Raw genomic sequence first — 24,467 nt, 5'->3', positions numbered from 1 at the left:
ACCTGTAATCCCAGCTACTCGGGAGGCTGTGAGGCAAGAGAATTGCTTGGACCCAGGAGATGGAGGCTGCAGTGAGCCGAGATCTCAGCATTGCACTTCAGTCTGGGCGATAGAGTTGAGACTCCACCTCAAAAAAACAAAACAAAACAAAAATCCATTTTAACCATTTTTGAGTGTACAATTAGATGGCATTAATTACATTCACAATGTTCGGTAACCATCACCACTACAGTATCTAGTTCCAAAACTTTTTCATCACCCCAAACAGAAACTCTATACCCATTAAGCAATCATTTCCCTATTACCTGCAGCCTCTGGTAATCTCTAACCTACTTTCTGTCTCTATGAATTTGCCTAGTCTAGATAATTTCATTTAAGTGGAGTCATACAATATTTGTCCTTTCGTGTCTGGATTATTTCACTTAGAATAATATTTTCTTTGAGACAGGGTCTCACTCTGTCATCCAGGCTGGGGTGCAGTGAGCAATCACGGCTCACTGCAGCCTCGACCTCCCCAGCTGGGCTCAGGTGATCCTCCCACCTCAGCCTCCTGAGTAGGTGGGACTACAGGCGTGAGCCACCACACCCAGCTAGAATAATTTTTTCAAGGTTCATCCATGTTGTAGCATGTGTCCAACCTTTATTCTTTTTGTGGCTGAATAATATTCCAGTATTTGTATATACTGCATTTTGTTTATACAGTTATCTGTTGATGGGCACTTGGGGTTTTTTACCTTTTGGTTATTGTGAATAATGATGCAAAGAATGCTGGTTCAGAAATATGTTTTGACTCCTTGTTTTCAGTTCGTTTGGATATATTCTTAGGAGTGGAATTGCTGGGTCATATAATTCTCTGTACCAGGACTCCAATTTCTCCCCATCTTCTCCAATACTTATTATTTTATTATTATTATTATTATAGCCATACTAGTGGGTATGAAGTGGTAACTGATCTAATGATGTTGAGTATCTTTTCATGTGCTCTTGGCCATTTTTATATCTTGGAAGAAATATCTATTCAAGTCCTTTGCCCATTTTTTTTAATTCCTAATCACAAAGACATGATCCTTTGTTTTTTTTTTTTTTTTTTTTTTTTTTTTGAGACAGAGTCTTGCTCTGTCGCCCAGGCTGGGGTGCAGTGGCCGGATCTCAGCTCACTGCAAGCTCCGCCTCCCGGGTTTAGACCATTCTCCTGCCTCAGCCTCCCGAGTACCTTTTTTGTTTTTTAGACAGTCTTGCTCTGTTGCCCAGGCTGGAGTGCAGTGGCATGATCATGGCTCACTGTAGCTGCCACCTCCCAGGTTCAAGTGATTCTCCTGCCTCAGCCTCCCAAGTAGCTGGGATTACAGGCACATGCCACCACGCCCAGCTAATTTTTGTATTTTTAGTAGAGATGGGTTTCACCATGTTGGCCAGGCTGGCCTTGAACTCCTGACCTCTGGTGATCTGCCCACCTCTGCCTCCCAAAGTGCTGGGATTACAGGCGTGAGCCACCGCGCCTGGCCTCCTTTGCCCATTTTTAAATTGAATTGCTTGTCTTTTTGTTGTTGAGTTGTAGGAGTTATTTGTATATTCTGGATAGCAAATCCTTATCAGATATATGATTGCAAATATGTTATCTTATTCTGTAGGCTGTCTTTTCACTTTCTTGATGTCCTTTGATGCACAAAATTTTTAATTCTGATGAAGTCCGATTTATCTGTTTTTTCTGTTGTTGCTCATGCTTGTGGTGACTGTTGCTACATCCAAGGTCATGAACATTAACTCCTATGTTTTCTTCCAGTTTTATGGTTTTAGGACTTAAATTTAGGTCATTAATCCATTTTGAGTTAATGGTATATGGTGTGAAGTAGGCATCCAACTTCATACTTTTGCATGTGAAAATCCAGTTGTCCCAGCACCATTTGTTGAAGAGACCAATCTCTCCCCACATTGAATGGGCTTGGCACTCTTGTAAAAAATCAGTTGGTGGCTGGGCACAATGGCTCACACTGTGCAAGACTTGGAAGACTTAATACTGATAAGATGTTAATACTAGCCAAAGTGATCTACAGATTAAACACAGTCCTTATGAAAATTCCAACAGCCTTTTTGCAGAAATGAAAAAGCTAACCGGGTGTGGTGGCTCACGCCTGTAATCCCAACACTTTGGGAGGCTGAGGTGGGAGGACTGCTTGAGCCCAGGAGTTTGAGGCCAGTCTGGGCAAGAGTGAGACCCTGTCTCTACAAAAAAAAAAAAAAAAGTAGCTGGGTGTAGTGGCACATGCCTTTTAAATCCCACCTACTTGGGATGCTGAGGTAGGAGGATCACTTGAGCCCAGGAGTTTGAGGCTGCAGTGAGCTTCAAACTGCAGTGAGCCAAGATTACGCCACTGCACTCCAACAAAGGAAAAACGTTAAAAAAAAAAAAAAAAAAAAAAAAAAAAAAAAAATTGGCCATTTGACTTTGTTCTTTTTTTTCTAAGACTGTTTTGGCTATTCACGGCCCCTTGTAATTCCGTATGAATTTGAGGATCAGCTTTTTCATTTCTTTTTTTTTTTTTTTTTCTTGAGACGGAGTCTCGCTCTGTCGCCCAGGCTGGAGTGCAGTGGCGTCATCTCAGCTCACTGCAACCTCCGCCGCCCAGGTTCAAGTAATTCTCCTGCCTCAGCCTCCCGAGTAGCTGGGATTACAGGCACAGATTACCATGCCTGGATAATTTTTTTAAAATGATTTTTAGTAGATACGGGGTTCCACCATGTTGGCCAGGCTGGCCTCAAACTCCTGACCTTGTGGTCTGCCCTCCTCAGCCTCCCAAAGTGCTGGGATTACAGGCATGAGATACCACACCTGGCTAGCTTTTTCATTTCTGCAAAAAGCCTGTTGGAATTGTCATAAGGACTGTGTTGAATCTGTAGATCACTTTGGCTAGTATTAACATCTTACCAGTATTGTCTTCCAGTCTATGAACATGAGATGCCTTCCCATTTCTTTAGATCTTTAATTTCTTTCACCAATGTTTCATGGTTTTTAATGTACAAGTCTTTCTCTTCCTTGATTAAATTTATTCCTAGATATTTTATTATTTTAGATGCTATTGTAAATTGAATTGTTTTCTTAACTTCATTTTGAATTGCTCATTGCTAGTGTATAAAAGCACAACTACTTTTTATGTGTTGATCTTGCACCTTGCAACTTTGCTGAATTTATTAGCTCTATGCCTTTTTGATTTTTTTTTAAGAGAGACGAGGTCTCATTTTGTCACCTAGGCTGGAGTGCAGGGGCACGATCAAAGCTCACTACAGCCTCAAACTCCTGGACTCAAGGGAGCCTCCCACCTAAGCCTCCCTTGTGGCTGGGAGTACAGGCACACATCACCATGCCCAGCTAATTTTTAAAATTTTTTTGTAGAGATGGGGTCTTGCTATGTTGCCTAAGCTGGTCTCGAACTCCTGGCTTCAAGCAGTCCTCCCACCTCAGCCTCCCAAAGTGCTGGGATTGTAAGTGTTGGCTACCACACCCAGCCTGAAATGCCTTTTCTGCATCAAATGAGATGACCATGTGTTTGTTTTCCTTTGTTCTATTAATGTGATGTTATTACATTGATTGATTTTCTTATGTTGAACCATTCCTGCATTCCTAAGATAAATCCCACTTGGCCAAGACGTATCCTACTTTTAATATGCTGTTGGATTTAGTTTGCTAGTATTTTGTTGGGGATTTTGTATCTATATTCATAAAGGATATTTGTCTGTAATTTTATTTTCTCGTGATGTCTTTATCTGGTTTGGGTAGGGCCAAACTTTTCAGTATGGGTACACTCATCAGCAATCTTGGATGTACTTTGTTAGTTGAAGCAGCTAGGAGTATTTCTAAGAGTTGTTCCATTGATTGTCCAAAACCTCTACTCAACAGTAGCTTGTGTTAAATGAGGTTAAGATGCCAGAAATTCCATGGTACAGTGTAGGCAGGGGAATCCATTGTTTAGGGCAATAAGAATGTTGGAATCGATTAGTCATGTGTAACACATTCAACTCACCCTTTTGACTATGTGGACATTGACATTCCTTTCACAGGACTTTGAGAAATACACTGTGGTAGGGACTACCTAAGTGGTCATTAAACTTGTTTCCTCTTCCTCCTAGGGACAGATTTAGACTACATTTGTCAGTGTCCCTTACAATTGGGTATGCCCATTATCTGAGTTCTAGCTAATGGAATATGAGAAGTGATGTGTGCTACATCCGGCTCATAGTAACCTCCCACATGGTCTTTTCCTCTTCTGGCTATTTAGGATGGAGATGACAATAAATACAATGATGACCATGTTTTGAAGACGGCAGACCTTCTAGACAGAAAGTGCCTAGGCCTCTGAATCATCACTTAGAAGAGGGAAACTCAATTATTAACACCTGTTTTGGAATACTACAGAAGCAAGAAATAAACTTGTCTTAAATCCCAGAAAATTTTTTTCTGTCTCAGGAGCTAGATTTACCTTAACTAGTATATGAATGAGTACCAGTATTATAAAGCATTGAAATGATTTATTTCTGCAGATGAGGGTCATGGTGAGAAATCATGAATGGGCTCCCTGATTTCAATGGAGGTGATAGGTTCATCTCCAAAGAGAAGTTGGGTCTCATTCTTATAATGGATAGCAGAGCCATAGCAATAATCAGGTTTGACCTCTGGAGGTTTGTAACAGTCGATAATTAAGGATAGTTTCCCTAGGACCAAAATAGGTAGCCTGATAAAGTTCTAGTTGTTATATAACCCCAATAATCTTCTACTCTGGAAAATGGAGGCCTGATCTTGTCCTCAAAAATGTGGCATCCCAGCCTCTTCCCCAGTTCATAGACCAGAGCCCCTTGAATGAAGGGGAGGGTCCATCTGAAGAAGGACCTTGCTACACTTTTCACAAGTGTGTATGGCAAAATCTCCCTCCTTGCTTTCCTCACAGATACCTGCAGCCACAGTCACTGTACACTGGGGACAGGGAAATATCCAGGCCTTTTGAAATAGACTGGATATTGGTTCTGAATTAATGTTAATCTCTGGTGATCCAGATTGCCGCTGAGGCCCATCAGTCAGAGTGGGATGGGGTTATACATGAAGTTTTGATCTGAGTCTTTCTTACACTGGGCCCAGAAGAAATCCTGTGGTGATTTCTCCAGTTCTTGGATATACTATTAGAATCTACACAGTATAGATGGCATAAAGGGGAGGAGAACTACAGCTGAAGAGCAAGTTAAAGACTCAAGAAATGGGGGATAAAATTGGAGGTGGCAATATCGTGGTAACAGAAGTCCCAGGAGCAGAGAAAAATAAAAATGGAAAAGTGGATCTATTTTGTGAATTAATGGCTGAGCATAGGACTCCAAGTGACCCAGGCAAGCTGAGCTCCCCATGGTGAGTTGTGTGTTAACTGTCTCATCAAGCCATGAAGTTATCTATGTGCAGTAGCACTCCACCAAATAGAATATAGAGTTATACAAGCAGGCCTAGAAGATGAATAAGCTGCCTGAGCAAGTGAGTCATACTCCAATCTGCTGTACTGCCATCCCTCTCTCACCCACACCTGAAGCCTCATGGGGAATTCCCTGTGACCAGGTGACTAAGGGATACAATATTCTATTCCAGCTTGGTTTATACATGGCCCTGCACGATATGCTGGCCCTGCTGAAGTAGCTAGCTGTAGCGTTACAGCCCTACTTAGGGTTGATCCTGGACAGTGAGAAGGGAAATTCTCCCAGTAGAACAACTGCCAGGTCACATAGCTGGTCAGAGGTATAGATAGGTTTCCACTGTTTCATGAGTAATTGTTAATGATTCGGCTAAATAGTGAAGGACTTGGAAATAACAGGACTGAAATATTATTGACAAGGTCTGAGGAAAAGCATATGGCTGTCTCTCTTGGAATGGGGAGAGATATTCATGTCCCACATAAATGAGCACGAGAGAGAGTCCACTGCAGAAAAGGAGCTCAATCAAGTAGACAGGTAGGTGTCCTGTTCTGTGATGTCAGTCAGCCTCTTATCTGTCACCCTTTTCTTTGCCCAATGGATTCCTGAACAAAATGGCCATGGTGGCAGGCATGGAGGTCATGCACAGGCTCCAAAATATGGACCTCCACCAAGACCAATCTGGCTATAAGCCACTGCTGAGTGCCCAACCTGCCAACAGAACAGTAACCCAAGCCCCCCTATGGAACTATTTCTTGGTGGCAGCTGGTTACAGACAGGACAAAATGAAAAAACCCACTGGACTCCCAAAATTCTACTGGCAGGAAGCAAACTGGGGAAACTGTTCAGCTGCAAACGTGCTGCCTTTCATGAAAAAGGAAGGCACGGAGGGTAAAACCAAGAGGTCAGAGGGCAGAGCCTTAGAATATTATTCCCAGGCCTTGACATCTAATCAAGAAACTTCCATTTTCCCAGCTGGATTTCAGAATTGCTTTAGACCAGTAACTCCTTTATGTCTCCCATTTCCCCTCTTTTTGAACTAGAATGTCTGTAGTAGTCGTTCTATGGCTATTCCACCATTGTACGTTGGGTGTGCTGGGGACAGATAACTTGCCTCTTAAGTCTCATAAATCAGCTGGGCACGGTGGCTCATGCCTGTAATCCCAGCACTTTGGGAGGCCAAGGTGGAAGGATTGAGCCCAGGAGTTTGAGAACAGCCTGGGCAACATAGTAAGATCTCGTCTCTATAACAACATAAAAATAAAAAATAATTTTTTTTTTAAATTTTTTTTTTTTGAGATGGAATCTCCCTCTGTAGCCCAGGCTGGAGTGCAGTGGCATGATCTTGGCTCACTGCCAGCTCCGTCTCCTGGGTTCAAGTGATTCTCCTGCTTCAGCCTCCAGATGCCTGCCACCACACCCGGCTTATTTTTTGTATTTTTAGTATAGACGGGGTTTCACCATGTTGGCCAGGATGGTCTCGATCTCCTGACCTCGTGATTCGCCCGCCTCAGCCTCCCAAAGTGCTGGGATTACAGGCGTGAGCCACAGTGCCCGGCCAAAAAATAATTTTTTACAAAAAAAAAAAAAAAAATTGTCTCACAAATCTAAAGATGGAGACAAATAGTAGTTAAGAAGCCATACTCAAAGAGCCTCTTTCATATATGGGCCTGATTTAGATGTTCTGGATTTTGGGGCAATGCTGTGATTGGATGAGACTTTTAGAGACTCTGGGAAGTGGTGAATGTATTTTGCATGTGGAAGTAACATGAATCACCAGGACCAGTGGAAAAACTATAGTAGTCAGTCTCCAAGATGACCCCCAATGACCCCCCCTCCCCCGCCTCCTGGTATTCACACCTTTGTGTAATCCCCTCCCATTGAGTGTGGCCTGGACCTAGTAACTGACCTACTTTTTTGTTTTTGTTCTTGTTCCCCCGCCTCCCCCAGAGTTTTCACTTGTTGCCCAGGCTGGAGTGCAATGGCACGATCTCGGCTCACCACAACCTCTGCCTCCGGGGTTCAAGCAATTCTCCTGCCTCAGCCTCCTGAGTAGCTAGAATTACAGGCATGCGCGACAACACCCAGCTAATTTTGTATTTTTAGTAGAGATGGGGTTTCTCCATGTTGGTCAGGTTGGTCTGGAACTCCCGACCTCAGGTGATCCGCCCGTCTCGGCCTCCCAAAGTGCTGGGATTACAGGTGTGAGCCACCGTGCCCAGCAGTAACTGACTTACTTCTAACGAATAGAATATTGCAAAAGTGATAGGATGTCACATCTGAGATTAGGTTATAAAGACTATGAGTTCTGTCTGGCATGTGGGCACTCTCCTTCTATCTCTAGCTCATCTTACTTGATTGCTGTGATGAAGCAAGCTGCCATATTGTGAGCCACCCTATGATAAGGTGCACGTGGCAAGGAACCTGAGAGTGACCCCCAGCCAACAGCCAGCAAGACTGAATATGCCAACAGCCACATGAGTCAGCGTGAAAGCAGATCCTTCCCCAGCCAAGTCTTGAGATGACTGTAGCCCCAGCTCACACTCTGCTGGCTGTGAGACCCTGAAATAGAAACTCAGCTAAGTTGTGCCCAGATTGCTAACCACAGGACTGTGAAATAAAATGTTGTTTTAAGCCACTGTTTTTGAGGTAATTTGTTATGTAGCAAACATATAACCAATAGAGATAAGCGTGGAGGTTATGCACCTTGGCAATATGAACTTCTAACCTACCAAGGCCACTGTGGCCCTAGCACTGCTGAATTCCCAACCTACCAACAGCAGAGATCAACACTGAGCTCCCACTGTGAACTATTTCCTGATGGCAGGCTGATTACTTTGGACCCCTTCTGTCTAGCACAGGCCTTAGGGTCACAGAGATTTGGTGAAAATCCCAGCTCTGCCAGGCTGATACGCCTAGGTGAGGCCTGTTTTCCTAGGGGTCTGTTTCCTGTGTCTGTTGGGGACTTTGTGAAATATCTCAAATGGAGCTGAGCACCCAGGTGGAGGTTCACAAGGGGCTGTTCCCCTCCCTTTCATGTGAGTGCCCCAGGGGCAAGAACCCTGTTCCTCTGCTTCCTAACTCCTCTTCTCCCATCACAATTTCAGGTCTTCTGGGAAGCATGGCTAGTTAGCGTCTGCCCCTTCAAGGACCCACTGACCATGTACCTCAGACCCCGGGCGCCACTCCCAAGGGGTGGTATCCTGTACCACTGGACTCTGCAACGGAAAGGAAACAGAGTTCATATGCACAGTGTGAGGCTCCAACTGATGCTCCTACCTCCTTCTTTCTAAAACTAGACTGCGGGCCCTTGGCCTGGAAGTGGAAACAGACTGAGGCCTAGGCCTTGCCTTCCCTCCAGAAGCTCCAGAGCTTGGGGGTGGGAGGAGAGACAGACCTATTAATCTTAGTGTTTCAGACACCATGTAAGGCACAGGTGGAGGCACTAAGGAGAAGGGGAAGAAGGGTTCAGTTGGGCCTGAAGGAAGAGTTTGGGTAAAGTCCTTAATAGAAGTGATGTCTCTTCCCATCCCCTTGTCACCTGCAGATTCAGGAGCCATCCTGAGGGATATGGCAACATTTGGGAGGACTCGGCAGCTAGGTGATATCTCTATAATAGAAAATGACTTTGAGGTGAGAAGATACCCACTGCTTCCCTGACCTCCTTCTCCCCAGCTCCTTATCTGAGGTGAAGGGGGTCCCCTGAGCCAGTCCCCCTCCCTTTCTAGGGGAGTGTCTGGGAAAGAGGGCAGATTTGGAACCAGAGAAAGCTCTCTGGAAGGGGTTAGATTTGATCTGGGTCTTGCAGGATGATGGCTAGGGCCTCTCCTGCAGAGTTCATGGAATGCGTGTCTGCTGTGAAGGAGACAGTGTGTGAGGGATGCGACAGGGATGTGCCAACATGGTAAAGGTGGTCTGAAAACTGGTGAAGGATGGGCCTATACCTGGGAGGCCCCCAGCCAAGCAGTTCTCTAACCTGGGAGTTGCTTCAGGTTGTAGGCACCATCTCTTCCTCTCCTGTCTGGCCACTTCCTGTGGCTGACTGCCTTGGGAGTGGTAAAGTGCTGAGGCTGAGCCCTTTCCTGCCCATCCCAGCTCTCACACTCACCTCTCCTGTCAGCTCCTCCAACCCCCTTTTCATGATCAATTCCAGCCAAAAGGTCAGCCTTTTCCCCTGGACTGAGACCTGGAGTCAAACTGGACCCGGCAGGGTTGTCCACGGACTCCCATCTCTCTCCTTACTTATATAGCCTAGGGTCCCAACTGGGAGACTAGATGAAAGCAGGGCTGAGCCAGACCCTCCCACCAATCAAAGCTGCCAGAAGAGGGCGGGCTTTCTTATTTACCACTAGGTTCCTATCAACTGCAAATATTGGGAAGGGGGAATGAAACCCATGAACGTTCAAATGAGAAAGCAAAATAAGAGTGGCAGTGTGCTAAGCTCCTGGGCTAGGAATCAGGACCCAGCCTTTAGCCTTCAGCCTCCTCACAGCCCCTTGAGAGGAGGGAAAGCCCTTGAGGCAGGCATGATGGGAAGCTGACTGGCTTAGCAGGGCTTCCATGCTCTTGCTTCCTCCTTTGTATCCTCATATCATGGGGCAGACTCCAAACACACAACACTCAAGACCACAAAGAATGGTTCTTAGCCTTTGGAGGGTCAAGGATCCCTTTATAAATCTGATACAAGCTGGTTAGTCTTCTTGTCAGAAAAACACATGCATGCAAACACCCACAAAAACATGTAAACAATCTGTTGATGGTCCCTGATTTAGTCCAGCACCCTCATCTTAAAGACTTTGGGACTCAGAAGGGAGATCTTTCCAACCACTATGGGACCATTAATGGGCTTGAAACCACTATGTTAAGTGAAAGAAGCTAGACACAAAGGATCACATATTATACGATTCCATTTATGTAAAATGTCCCGAATAGGCAAATGGGATGAGGGGTAAAGGATGCCTAAGGGATATGGAGTTTCTTTCTGCAGTGATGAAAATGTTCTAAATTTTTTTTTTTTTTTTTTTTTTGCAATGATGGCTGCACAACTCTGAATATACTAAAAGCTATTTAATTGTATACTTTTAAGTGGGTGAACTGTATGGTATGTACATTGTATCTCAATAAGCTGTCTTTAAAAAGTGAACTCAGGGGTTGCAAATGACCACACATCTGAGCTTTAGTCCCCATTCATCAGGGGCATAACCTGTGGAGAAAAATCAGGGAATTATGCAGTATATGGGTTAGACAGGAAAACATTCTAGAAAGAACGAGATTCTATGTATAATCTTAAGGGCAATAAAGCATCATGGAAGGTTTTAAGCAGTATATAATCAGATCTACACTTTAGAAATCCCCCAAATCACTGAATTGTACATTTCAAACAAGTGAATTTTATGGTATGTAAATTATATCTCAATAAAGCCATTGAAAAAAAAAATCCCTTTGGGAGCTTGAGGAGGATAAACTGGAGGGCATCAACTGGGGGAGGCTGTGGTGTAGGAGTCTGGGTGAGCGGGCCAAGCCCATCTGTTTGGACTTGAGGGAAAATGGCTTGGGGTTAGTCAGGGGAGGATCAGAACGTCTTGCCCAAGGTTAAGAAGCTGGTAGAACTTGATTTCAGAACCCAGCGCTCCCTGGCTTCAGCCCTAGTGCTCCCGCCAGCACTACAGCTGCTCCACTGACTGGTGATGGAAGCACTGTCCTCCCCGTCTAAGAGAAATGCACTTCAGAAACATGTTTCCAAAAAATGTTTCTAAGGGTTTTATTTCTAACAAGAGGAAAATAATAAAATAAAATTAAAATAGGCTTCAGTTGGAACCAAGTTTCTTGTTTTGCTTTTTTTTTCCTTTTGAACAAATTAATTACACACCAACAATCTTTTTTTATTACAACATGAACCCAGGAGGAGGAAAGGAGACAGGGGAGGACAGGGAGGGAGGATTGAGGTGGTTGTGAGGACAAGCACCAAAAGCTTTCTTCAGATCACAGGGAGCCCTGTTCAGCTCCCCAGCCAAATTCCTTTAAAATAAAAAACTGTGAGCACGGCTATGTGAAGTTTCCTCCTCCTGGGTGGAACAGTCAGGGGAAGGGAGAGGGAGAAGTGGGTAGGAAGGAAGGAAAAGAGGGGAGGAGAGTGGGGGCAGGGGTTAGTGTAGCATGGCCTGGCCAGGACCAGAACTGGGGAGAGAAGGGAGAGGAGAGTCCCCCAGTTTGCATATACACTGGCCTTGTCTCTGGAATGGTGATGGCCCAGCCCCAGCCACCCCCCTGCCCACCAGCCCATCCATCTATCTGCCTCAGGTGTCTGGGAATGCTGGTTAGAGGCTACCAGGGAGGGAAGACTCCAGGGGCTGGCCCCCAGGAGCTGAGGTCTGAACAATACCTTGGAGTCAGAATACAAAAGTCAAGGGACTCAGGAGTGGGCGGGTAGGGGGGATGGCCACCCCCCTACCTGCCCACCCCCTAAGAAGCAGGCTTGATGGTCAGAAAGAGGATCCTTGAGGCCGAGGGGCGGGGGTTTCTGTCAGGGTCTGTGCTAGGCTCAGCCACTGTCACAACTGTTGCTGAGGCGGCTGCTGTGGGCAGGGCAGATGCAGCCGGGGAGTCAGAGTGGAGAAAGGGGCCAAGGGGCCTGAAGTGGTCCCTTCCGCCGGTTCCAAGCCATTCTGGTTCTCCTGGGTGCTGGGGCTGCCAGTGGTGGGGATGGGTGCAGGGGGGCCCTCACCCCCAGTCTCCTCCTCCAGCTCTTCCTCCTCCTGGACCTCCTCAGCCTCTGGCCCTGAGCTCCGTACCCTCTTTGGCTCTAGCTCCTCTCGGGCTGGGTCATCGCCCTCCCCACCCCGATCCACCTTCCGCCGCCGCCGCCTCTCCAGGGCCCGGCCCCGAGCCCGACTCCCGTGACGCTCTGCCTTCTCCAGCTGTGATTACAGATAGGCAGAAAGACAGGTTGTGGGCCAGTGGTCAGGCCTGGGTTCCCTACTCGGTCTGACCTCCTGGCCCGGCCCATGACCCCTCTCCTCACCTCCAGAAGTGTGCGGATCCTCTCCAAGTCTGGGGGCTGTCCAGCTTGCAGCAGCTGCCAGATGCTGTGGTTCTCATCCAGGGTCACCTCGAGCAGGTCCCCCTCCATCATGAGCTCCTCCAAGGGGGCCCGGGTGGCCTCAGGCAGTTCCAACACAGGGCCAGTCAATTGTGGCAACAGCGAGGACAGCAGCTCCAGATCTAGGAGGTTGCAGAAACAAGCTGTGTTAAGAGGCTGCCCTTGGTCTTATCCCCACCACTACAACAGAGCTGAGGACTACATGGGTCACTCTGGTGATGTGCAGTCAACAGCCTACCCATACCACACCTAGACCTACCTCTCTTACCTGAGCCCTCCTCCAGGGCTACCTTCTCAGGACTGGTCACACTGTCTCCATTCTCCAGTAAGCCTTCGACCTGCGAAGGAGAGCAAGAATAGGTAGGGGTGACTGAACTGAAGAACCAGGCCCTATTCTTCCTCCGCCAACCCCAAACTTGAGACCCTCCGCCTACTGGAGGAGGAGGGAAGACAGGCTGCCAGCAGGGAGCAGAGTCTAGGAATCTGGACAGATGCAGAATGGAGTAGGAAGGCTGGTCCAAAGAAAACTGAAAATTGGAGAACAAGGGGCAGGGCCAAGCCTAAACCGGGGTAGGGGCTAGGAGACAAGAATCTGAGGACAAGAGCTGGGCTGAGTAGCTCACCTTAGGCATATCCTTGCCACTGCCCTCTCTGAGGGGGTCAGAAGCAGGGGCTGCAGGGTAGTTAGGAGGCTCCTCAGGTCTGGGTTCAGCCTGTAGCTGTTGGCGGAGCTCCGTCAGCCGTCCCAACAGAGCAGTCACATCTTCAGAAGCCAGAGCCTGCCTGGCGCGGCCTTGCCAGCTGATGGCCCTCTCTGTGAGGCACTGCAGGGCCTCGCCCTCGGGCAGCCGCACAGGCAGTCTCTGCAGGGCTACCAGCAGTGCCAGGATGGTCTCCAGGCGTGGGCGCCTTGAGCGCATACACAGTGGACACAGGAATTTGGTGTCCCATTCCCACCAGGCCAGCAGTAGGGATGAGGTGGGATTGGGCCTCGGAGAGCTGAGGAGGCGAGGCACTGACACACACCGCCCATGGAACCAGTCCTGACACAGGTCACACTGCAGAGCTCCCGCCCCAGCCGGCACCTGCCCACACACACAGATAGAGGTTGTAGAGGAAGCTGTGGTCGATGATGCCAGTGGACTGGGCTTGGCCGAATTGGTGCGACGCAGCTGCAGGATACCCTCCTTCTCCTTCTGTTCCCCCTCCTTGAAGGCCACGATCTGCCATACCCAGGACAGGAACAAAGTGGGTCAGCAGCCTATCCCTTCCCTTCTCTGCCCCCGCCCCCCCTTAACACCCCTACTCCCAAACCAGGAGAACTGAGGCTCAGTGGACAAGCGGTCTATGCATGGCCACCCAGCTCAGACTCTATCATCACCAAGCCCTTCTCCCCATCTCTGTCTAAGCTCCTTACCACAGAGCCTGGGTCCCTGAGGTCCTGCGCAGACAGCCCCAGCAACTCTGTGTCAGATTTGTACAACCCCAGCTCCTTCTCCATCCACCGGCTGCGCTTGGTGCTGTCTGAGCCAGCGTCTGCACACGGGCAGAGAACCTGAGACAGGCAGACAGAGAGGGAATGACTGGGCTTCCCTTACATCCCCTGCCCTCTCCTTCCCTCCCTGGTGCCCCCACAAAACCCATGTTATCTTATGAGCCATCTCATAGAAGCCAGGGCAGGCGTTAAGAAACGCTCTAGGTCAAGGTCCCAGGCCTCACCTCCAGCAGCGTGTAGCAAGAATTTTTCTTGAGGAAGGTCTTGGAGGCCTTCTCCCTCCAGGAGTGCGCTGTCAGTACCTGTAGCTCTAGCTGTCTCAGCTCCTCCAGCCCCACAGGTAGGTCCCGGCCCACAGCTACTAGGCCCTCCAAGTCATCCAGGCACGGGTAGTGGTCACCATTCTAGTGACAAGGGCGAGAGACAGCTCAGTTCAACTTGCCAGTGCTATTGATGCTTACTCTGTGCCTGGCCCTGAGCTGGAAAGATGAACTGGGCGGTCTTGAGGGAGAAAAAAAACAGGTGTCATCCTAAGGAACACCCACTTGGCTCTCTCCCACAACACCAGCATCTACTGACTGGCTCAGCCCCAAGTATCTCGTCAGCCTTCTGTTGTAGTTTGCCTCTTCTCCTCTCCTCCACGCCCCTGCCCTGCTCAGTCCCATACTACCTGCCTTCCTGGCCCACCAATCTCATCCTAACCAGTGCCCTCTCTTCCTTCAGGCCAGCCTCACACTCTTCCTCTCACCTTGCTCATCAGGCACATTTTGCCTCCTGACTACATGCCATGCCCCCTTCCTCTCTCCAGCCAACCCAACCCATCCCAGCAAGCCAGCACATCCCACTGTATATGCTATCTCTTCCCAGCTGGACTGAAGGCCTGGGATGGCAGGGTCCTCACTTGGATCTCATCAACATCAGCAATCCAGGCCCGGGCCTTAGCAAGAGCCTCCTTGAGAGCCTGGATGTTGGGCAGGTGAACAGGGATGTTTTCCGCTTCACGGATTATGGCCTCAAGTGTGGCTGGTGGATGTTTCTGCCTAAAGGTAGGGGAAAAAAAGAACACTCAGTCTGATGTGGTCTGCCTGACCAGAAGCCCAGCCTGACCACCAGATATATCTGCATGGGCCCCTTGGGTGTCTGTTATTCCTGCTGCCGCTTGGGCCTACTTGCTTGCATTCTGCCTAAGGGTAGCTGCCAGTCCCTGCTTCCCCAAGACCGCATGCACCCAACTTCATCCTTCTGCCATAGCTCTTGTGCCTCTGTTTGTCTGCCAGTCTCCTGGCCTGCTGGCAATGCCTACATACACAACCTGTATTATGTAATCTGTTGCTGCAGTTTGTCAACTGCCCTATGTGGGGTCTTTCTACCAACATCTGCCCATCTGCCTGTCACTTGGGCTTCTCGGTATGCGCACATTAGCCTGTAGCGCTAGTCTTCTAGATAATCTCTATCTGTGCATTTCTGCTTCTCCATCAGCCTCTCTCTGCCTTTAAGTATACAGTTTAAAAAAACAAAACAAAACAAAAAAAAAACGACAAGATAGGGAACAAAACAGGGGAGAGTCAATACAGTAACACAGGAGTGTGATACCTAAGGCCACCCATGGGAATCATCCTCTGGGTCTCCATTCAACTTGGATGTTTGGAATAGGGCAGGGAAGAGAAGCAGCAGCTGGACCTACCTGGCCTCCAGGCAGAGGTGGGCTTTCTCCTCCCAGCGTTCAGCAATGGTCAGCAGCTCCTGCAGCTCGGCCTGGGCTTTATCCACAGCAGGGCTAGGGGCTACACTGGCACCCGCGACCAACAGTCCTCGCATGACAGCCAAGGTGCCCCTTCGGGCTGAGGGGGCCAGTGTGCGTTTCACCTCATCCAGCCATCGCGCCTGTTCCACCTGCCGCTGGAGCTGCTGGGCCTCAGGCACCTCCACCCCCAGCTGCCGCCCCCTCTCCAACAGGGACTGCAGTAGCCCTGGACTGGAGGGCAGTGAGGCCAGGGCCTCACGAGCCTCAGCCTGGAAGGCCTCCACCTGTTCCAGAATACCCTACCAGGACACAGGATGAAGAACAAACTCCTCAGCTGGGCCCACTGAGGAGTTCCACCACCAGATGGAACCTTGTCCCACCTACCTTCTTACCCTCTAAGCTTTTGGGGCAAAGGAGCCTAACATGGGCTGGGCTCTCCTTCTCCAACCTCTAAGACAGTGGGGGTTCCTAACACTGACTGCTCATTAGAATGCCCTGGGGAATTTGTTAAGAATGCAGATTCCTGGGCCCCACCCTTAGAGATTAATTAACTAATAATTATTAAACTATGCTTTATTTAACTTTTCAGCATGCTCTGTTCTCAGGGCACCAAGAAACCTCCCTGCCCTAAAAATTGCTATGCTTAGTCCTCACATAAACCCTCGTGCTCACCACTGTGGGGTCTGTTGCCCTCTCCATCTCACTCCTCCTCCACTTTCATGAATTCCCCTCCACTTTCCAAGCCCAACAAGCACCCTGTTACCTCCTCCTCCTCTACCCCTCCTCCAGGAAACCTTACCTGGACTCTGTATCCTGTACTCACACCCTTGCCACCTGACCCTCAAGGCCCATTTCTAACAGGCAGTCACTAGACCCTTGCCTCACCCCTCCCACCTGTTCTTTTTCTCACATGTGCGTCCAGTCTCGCCTGAACACTTTAAGCTTTTGTAAGGAGCCAAGAGTAGCCTGCTGCTCAGGTCCCCCAGTCCCCTTGATCCCTCAGCAGCACTCCAAGCATCCTCACCTTGACATCCCCAATCTGGTGCATGGCACAAGGCAGGTTATTCATCTGGTCCAGAAAGGCCCGGAGCTCAGCCAGGGTCATCTGCAGACCTGCCACCCTGTGGGGGCTATGGAGTATCACATGTGAGGTTTCAAGTCTAAACCCAGTGCCCTCCCTCCATGTCTATGCTAAGACCCAACACCTTTCTTCACCACACCTGTCCACCTTGATCTCGCATATTTCAAATTTGCCCCAATTGCCCAGGTTAGAAGGAAGGTTTTAAATTATAGAGCATGTTCATATTATGAGGGGAAAGAATTAGAAACTAATGGGTTGTAACAAGAGCTACACTTTGCAATCCATCCTCTACTGTGAATTCTAAAGCTGTGTAGCAGGGATCAGGTTTATACATCTGTGTCCTGTTCTTACCCGTAAGCCTCCCACAAAACCCCTCAGCCTCTCTCTCAGGCCACTTCCAGGTACTGATAAAAAATAAACACTTCTAGCTTTCTTATCACGGAGGCTCTCCTGTCCTTTCTAAGTGGCCTGGTCTCCTTGCCCTCCCCAACACCTTCCAGGCCATCTCACACTCTTGTGCCTGGCAGATTCCTGATGATGTCCATTCTGCCAAATGGTATTCACAGTCTACCCCTTGCAGCACTTTTCCTAGGTGTTGGATCCTCAGCACCTTATGTGCGCCCTGACTCCTCATGCTGTCATACCCAGCTTCCTGGCCGCTGACCAGTCCCAGAGCTCGGGACACGCAAGCCTCTGCCTCACTCAGGCAGTTCTTTAGTTGCTGCAGCAGCTCACTATTAGGAAACCTCCGCTCACGGGCTTCAGACTCTAGTGCCCTCAGTTCTTCAAGGCCTGGAAGAAGAATGAGGGCAGCAAGGAGTAGGCAGTATTGAATAAAGGCAGAGGAAGGTGGTCAGAGTACAGAAGAAAGGGAATAGAACTTGCCTGTGGAGTCCCTCCATCCCCCCATCACTCACTGCGCTTCCGCCCATCCTCCACCTCCAGGGCCACTCGCACTTTGTTGGCCCAGGTGTCAAAGGACTCAGCCCGAACCTTCAGCTTATGCAGCATGGCAGGAAGCTCATCCAACGTATACCGATACCTGGAGGAAGAGGGCAGGCAAGAACATGTCTGGCCCAGCTCTGCATCCTCCTTCTTGCCCCACTTCCTCCAGAAAGGCCCACGCTCACCGCAGGTACTGCCGGCTACTGGAGCACTTGCAGAGATCATTGATGTGGGAAAGGCAGACAAGGCCGTCTGGGCAGTCGTAGCAGGCCAGGGCTGACAGGAAACACGTAGTCTTGCACTTGATACACTGGCGCTCATCATCTGGGAGCAGCTCGAAAGCCTCTCGCTCAGCCTCTGTGATGCCCTAAGGGCATTTAACCCATGTGTTATATATAACCAGAACCAGGTAGCAGAATCCTCCATCTCAGCCACCACCGACCCCTACTTTAGACTCAAATCTATGCTGAGGGTCACGGGGTTTAAGAGGCCAAACCCCAGGGAGCATACCTGCCCTTTGTAAAGTCGAGACTCTCAAAGCTGGGGGAATCAGATACACCAGGGCAAGATCAATGTGAGCTGAGTCGGATAATTTTATAGAGGAAGAAAAATCAGGTAAGATCCAGATCAGCAGAAAGGGCCTTGTGGGTGAGAAGTGAGGAAAGTGGTGGACCAAGATACCAGAGAGGTGGCAATATGTGGAAGTGGCCAAGGGACAGGCCTGGCTAGTTATGTGTACTGGGGAACAATATCGGCTTCCAGTTACTCAGCGCCCACTGTGTTCCAGGCACCACGCTGGCCACTTAGTAGGCAGGAGATACTTGTGTACATATATAACTTAGAGAAATTCAACTGTATGTGCTTGTTTTCAGGGTTTAAAGAGATATAATAATTTTCTCCCAACAATATGGCTTCCAAACCTAATCCAATGACTTCATCTGTTGCTCAGATAAAGAAAACGCACTCCATTTCAAAAATGAAAAAAAAGCTGGCTATGTTGGAGTAATCGAGAGACAACCCAGTGCATATATCTAATAGGCAATTTTAGGGATTTTAATGGGAAATGTTGACTCTTAACAGTTTTTGCCTTACACACCAACTTTAACACCTAACCTCTGCATAAGTTATGAGCCCAAATCCCACTCTGCCACTTATATGCTATGTGATCATGAGTAAATCATTTAACGTCTCTGGGTCTGTTTCATTATCTAGTAAGATGGAGATAAACAGTATCATCCTTGTTGGGTTGTTATGAGGATTAATAATAACAAAGCAGCTATGGAATCAGACAAGTATCTCGGCAATTAGATTCGGTGTTCATCAACTACTTACTGTTATTAGCTCTAATTTTCAGATAAGAATATATATTCCACAGGTCTATCTCATTTTGCTAAGGCAGAAACTAAGTCTTAGGGTCAGTAACTTGCCAAACTGAGTTAATTTTGACTCTAAAGTCAGAGAATATTCTAAGGATGAAGTCTCTAGGGGTTTTTTTGACTATGGACTCTTGAGAATTGGATGTAAACTATGAGTCCTCTTCCCAGAAACATACTTAAATACACATACAATCTCTTACAGGATTCCAAGACTATGGTGTCCAGAATGCTTCTCTGAGGTAAGGGCCAAGTGTGAAGAATTCTGAATGTCAAGATGAGAAAGTCTATTCTCCCCACCTTGCTTCGGCTCCTTCCCACAGCTTGGCACAGCCACACGGCCATCATTTAATAACAGTACTGAACAGAGTGCGAAAATGATGCCTGGAAAAGCCCAGGGACTCAACAACTAACATCACGACTGAGAGGCCCCAGACTTCCAACGCTACTGTAGCTATAGCTCTCCCTATAGCCCACACTCACAGGAAAGCTATAAATGAGCTTTAAAATAAGAAAGTATTACCCTAAATAGGCAGCAAGGGATCCCACAGAACCAGCACTCCTTTGTAATCTTATGAAAGACTCTCACAGAGTCAATTCCCTAACTGGGCAAGTGTGAAATTTGAAGATGATGGCTGAAACTACACGAGTGGACTTTAGAGCTCTGTAGCAGCTTCCACTCAGCTACACACACAACTGACACAAGCTTACAAGAAATCAATCAAAGCAGGACCACCTTCTACTTGATAATATTATTGCCCTAGCTTGAGTTACTGAATCATCTGCATGTAATAAAATAGCAATTCCTGAGAAACATTCCATTTCAATCAGTTTCTTCATGTATTAACATTATCAATAATAGCAGCTGCAACATTGCAAAGGCAATGTTAGAGAGATGGTTTTCACATAAATCACCTTACTCTAACTTTACATCTTGCAAGTTAGATATTTATTCCCATTTTAGAGTGGGAAAGTGAGATATGAAAGATCAAGTAACTTGATACAGTCACCTACATAATCAGCAGTGAGGTTTAATATGCCAGTCTATTTTCCTGGGTCATTTAAATAATGATAAATAGCTGCTATACCAGTACCTGCCATGGGTCAGTCACTAAGCAAACATTATCTTTAATCCAATCAACTATCCAAAAAGATGAGCATTATCATAATCCCATTTTTCAGATGGGAAAACTGACAATGAAGTAAATCGACTTAAGCAAGGTTGCTGGTAAAGGGTATAGCAGAGAATGGTATGTGGTTTTCAATCAAGATGCGTCTAGTTCTTTTCACTACACTCCAAGAGTAGAGGCTACACCTTCTTGGTGCTGCTGCCTCTGCCTCCCCGAACTTCCATCAGAATAGGGTGCTTGATCTGGGGTACTCTCCCCACCTTCTCCAGCAGGGCCTTTCGTAGACGCCGCTCTTCTTGCACCATGATGAACATCTCCTTATGCACAGCTGCCGCCAGGTTCAGGTCTAGCTTCTCTGGGCAGGCAGCCATCTTGCAGATAAGCTCCTCATGGGAGAAGACGCAGTATCTCCGGAGCCGGCGGTAGTGTTCAATGCACTGGCGCCCAGCAGGCAACTGTGGGCAGGTTCAAGGTTGAGTGTGGCCAAGTCTGGCAGCCATGATGCCCCAGGTTCTCCACAACCCTCCTGCTTCTCCCCCCAATCCCACCACATTCTAGACTCACCCAGTCGGCAGTGCAAAAGTTGACGGCCTCGGCAAAGTTGTAGCCTTGGTTGAAGCCGCTGTGGTAAGCACGGGGGAAGGTGATGACAAATTCTCCTGCACACTGGTTTGTGCGGACAACCTGAGGAACAAGAAAGGCCATGGCTGTTGAGACAGAGATTTTCCTGTATGCAGACCTGACTTAAGTGCAAGGTCATTAAGGAGACAAAAGCCTCAGAGAACACAGTCTGACAACAGAATCCCAGACTCTCCAACTCTTGAAAGGAAGGACCACTGGTCTCTGCTCTCAAGGTTTTGATGTGTGTTGAGATGACAGGGAGATTTGAGATTTAAAAATATATGTCAAAATATTCCAACTTCTTTTTGCAAAAATTATAAATATCACTTTTAATTAAGCTGGACAAGCTTTTTTAGTTATTTACTTTCATCAGTTATATATGCAGTTTCAAGAGTCAAATGGCTCTATAAAGATCTGTTATAAAATCTGCCAGCCTTGATATTCTCCCTTCCCCAGACCCAATCACTTCCACCTCTTCTGATTATTTTGGCGTTGATTATAACTACCTTAAATAACATGCTTCTAGACTATGTTAAAAATAGCCTCCTGTTTCTCAATTTTAGTTTTTTATGCATATATCCCTAACTTTCTGACCAATATTCAAATCTCTTTTCCTATCAATTTTCATCTTTCTGTAACAGTCTCTCATGCAACCTTCTGATCTGTTCCAATCTGGACCAGCTGTCCTCCCTGGATCATCACTCTCCTGTGACAGATCTCCTATTTCCTAGATCCCATGTCTTCCTCGTTCTTGGTTTATTCCTTTGCTATGCTTAAGAACATCCTCCAACAGTTTCCTGAGAAATGGTGTGAAGAACCTACTTTTCTTTTTTTAAAAAAAGTCTCTATTCTTACTCTCACACTTGACTGTATATAGAATTCTAAGATGAAAATCCTTTTTTTTAAACTCCCATAGTTGTTGACTCCGAAAATAATTTTAAAGGCACACTGCTCAGATCTTCTAGTGTTACTGTTGAAAAGTTTGAAGCCATTCTGATTTCTAATGCTTTGATAAGCATTTGAAACCTGTTTCTCTCTCTCGAGCTTATAGGATTCTTCTGGTCTCAGTGTTTGACATGGAAATTTACAAGATATATCTTGGCATGAATTTATTTTCACTCATGTACTGGGTAGGCCCATTGACTCTGGAAAATCGATTCTCCAGTTCAGGGAAATTTTCTTGAATGATTTCATTAATGATTTCATCCTCTCAGTTTTCATCTATTTTCTTTTTATAACTCCTATTTGAATACTGAACCTCCTAGAAAAATTCCCTAATTTTTTCTACCCTTTTCCATCTTTTTACTCTATTTTTTGGAAGATTTCCTCAACTATCTATCTTTCAAAAGTGGAAAACATACACTTTTTACATTTTTCATTTTTGCTACCATAATTTTGTTTGCATATGCTATTTTTTAAACAGTATTCTGGTCTTCATTCATGTTTACAGTATATGCTTTTCTTTTGAAGTTTATTTCTCCGTGCCTAGCCTCTGTATCTCCAAGGTGCTTCTGTTTTTGGGGGGTTTATTTTTTAGGGTTTCCTCAGTTGTTGTTGTTTTTGTTTTTGACACAGAGTCTCACTCTGTCGCTGTAGTGCAGTGGCGCGATTTCGGCTCACTGCAACCTCCGCCTCCCGGGTTCAAGTGATTCTCCTGCCTCAGCCTTCCAAGTAGCTGGGATTACAGGCATACGCCACCATGTCGTATTTTTAGTAGAGATGGGGTTTTGTCATGTTGGCCAGGCTGGTCTCAAACTCCAGACCTCAGGAGATCCACCCGCCTTGGCCTCCCAAATTGCTGGGATTACAGGCGTGAGCCATCGTGCCAGCCTCTCAGTTGTTTTCTGTGGCTGCCTGCTTATATTTAAGAGGAAGAGATTAAAAAGCTGAATGGAAGCTCTGAGTACACAAATGAAGCTTGTCAACTGTAAGCTTCACTGTAGGGTGATCTAGCTAAGTCATTTAGTTTGGGAAACTCCAGGTCTTTCCTCGCAGGCCAGTCAGATTCCCCAGAGAAAACCCTCTTTTTTTTTTTTCTGTCTGTAGGAAAAAAGGCCTGGCAACCAGTGTTCTAACAGCCAAGTGGAGAATGATGGCTGGGAACCTCAGCATCCAGTATGATAAATCCTAATTACATTCCCTATAACTCCACCCTCAATTGTACCTAGAAGACTTAATCCAGAGACTCTGTTTTAACCTCTTCAGAAATAAATCTTCAGTCTTTTACTAGAGTGACTAGACATTTCTAGCTGCCCAGCACGGGAGATCTCACAGCCTTTTTTTTTTTTTTTTTTTTGATACGCAGTCTCACTCTGTTGCCCAGGCTGGAGTGCAGTGGGGTGATCTCAGCTCATTGCAAGCTCTGCCTCCCGGGTTCACGCCATTCTCCTGCCTCAGCCTCCTGAGTAGCTGGGACTACAGGCGTGCGTCACCACGCCTGGCTAATTTTTTGTAATTTTACTAAAGACAGGGTTTCACTGTGTTAGCCAGGATGGTCTCGATCTCCTGACCTTGTGATTCACCCACCTCGGCCTCCCAAAGTGCTAGGATTACAGGCGTGAGTCACCGCACCCGGCCCTCACAGCTTCTTATATAGACATGAACCAATCCTTACTTTCACCCCATCCATCTTTACCCCTAGAATGCCTGGTGCCACCGATAACAAATCTTTGGGGAATTCAGAGGTATGAACTGGGTTGGTTCTCAAGATGTCCTCAGTATTGGCTTATGTTTCAGTTTTCTCATCTATCTGTTTTCCAGTTTCAAGAATTTTATCATTGTCTCCTCTCTCATATTCTCCATCTCTGTAATTTTTTTCACCTTAAAAAATCCCTTTATGTAATTTTTGTGGAGTCTCAGTACAGAATGGAAGTAGCCATGTGTATGCTTAATCTGTCATCTTTACTGAGAAGCCTCACAAGGCTTTTTAAGGTAAACATTCAATTTTGTTGAAGACACAGTGAAGTAGGTACAGTGCCAGTAAGGGAATCAATACATTCTACTCTCTGGAAAACAAATTTGTTAACATATATCAAGAACCCTTCAACCCAATGATTCCTCTGCCAGGAGTCTAAATTAATTTGGGGAGAATTAACATCTTAACAATATTAAATCTTCCCATTCATAAACATATCTCCCCATTTATTTGGACCATGCATCAAGCTTGCACCTCCATCATATTTTCTTCTCAAATCTACCTCTACTTAGAGGCAACATCAGCATTTCTTTCTTACCTGTATTATTGCATTGGCCTCAATTACTAACTGCCAGAACTATCTTCCAAAAAATGCAAATCTGACCATTTTGGAACTATCTTCCAAAAAATGCAAATCAGCCTCAGCTGAGAGTCCCTCACTGGAATCCCCATGCCCACATGATTAAGTCACAGTTCTGACAGGTAAACTCTTACTCTTCTTTCAGGGAACACTGCTCCTGCAAAACCTTTCCTGATAACCCCCGCTTCCTAAATGACCTCGTTTGTTGCTCTTTTTTAGCACCTTTAATGCTTTATTCCACTTATTTACTCCTCTGTCCAGC

At 46.8% G+C, this 24,467-nt stretch overlaps 1 protein-coding gene across 13 annotated transcripts in view; it reads right to left on the bottom strand.

Moving 5' to 3' along the window:
• The window catches only part of KDM5C (lysine demethylase 5C), a 50,795-nt gene that overhangs the window by 6,147 nt on the left and 20,181 nt on the right, over positions 1-24,467 (bottom strand). For 4 of the 13 annotated variants that reach the window (XR_003117367.1, XR_003117368.1, XM_025372121.1 and 1 more), the window contains 13 exons: positions 20,874-20,993; positions 20,570-20,764; positions 17,992-18,173; positions 17,779-17,903; positions 17,506-17,653; positions 16,805-16,910; positions 15,721-16,079; positions 14,938-15,076; positions 14,261-14,440; positions 13,959-14,096; positions 13,165-13,764; positions 12,810-12,879; positions 12,464-12,663 (listed from right to left, as the gene is read on the bottom strand). Coding sequence is in view for 10 of the 13 variants with exons in the window: in XM_025372121.1 (XP_025227906.1) it covers positions 12,464-12,663; positions 12,810-12,879; positions 13,165-13,764; positions 13,959-14,096; positions 14,261-14,440; positions 14,938-15,076; positions 15,721-16,079; positions 16,805-16,910; positions 17,506-17,653; positions 17,779-17,903; positions 17,992-18,173; positions 20,570-20,764; positions 20,874-20,993 (2,562 nt within the window). In the remaining 3 variants the exon portion in view is untranslated. Of the gene's footprint in view, positions 1-10,090; positions 12,360-12,463; positions 12,664-12,800; positions 12,880-13,164; positions 13,765-13,958; positions 14,097-14,260; positions 14,441-14,937; positions 15,077-15,720; positions 16,080-16,804; positions 16,911-17,505; positions 17,654-17,778; positions 17,904-17,991; positions 18,174-20,569; positions 20,765-20,873; positions 20,994-24,467 lie in introns of those variants that run through there. The other 9 variants (XM_025372118.1, XM_025372119.1, XR_003117366.1 and 6 more) reach the window with 7 other exon arrangements.

The sequence above is a fragment of the Theropithecus gelada genome, chromosome X (genome assembly GCF_003255815.1).
Source record: "Theropithecus gelada isolate Dixy chromosome X, Tgel_1.0, whole genome shotgun sequence".
Taxonomy (NCBI): Eukaryota; Metazoa; Chordata; class Mammalia; order Primates; family Cercopithecidae; genus Theropithecus; species Theropithecus gelada.
The sequence above is the reverse complement of the archived record's forward strand: the minus strand, read 5'-3'. Positions and strand labels throughout refer to the sequence as shown.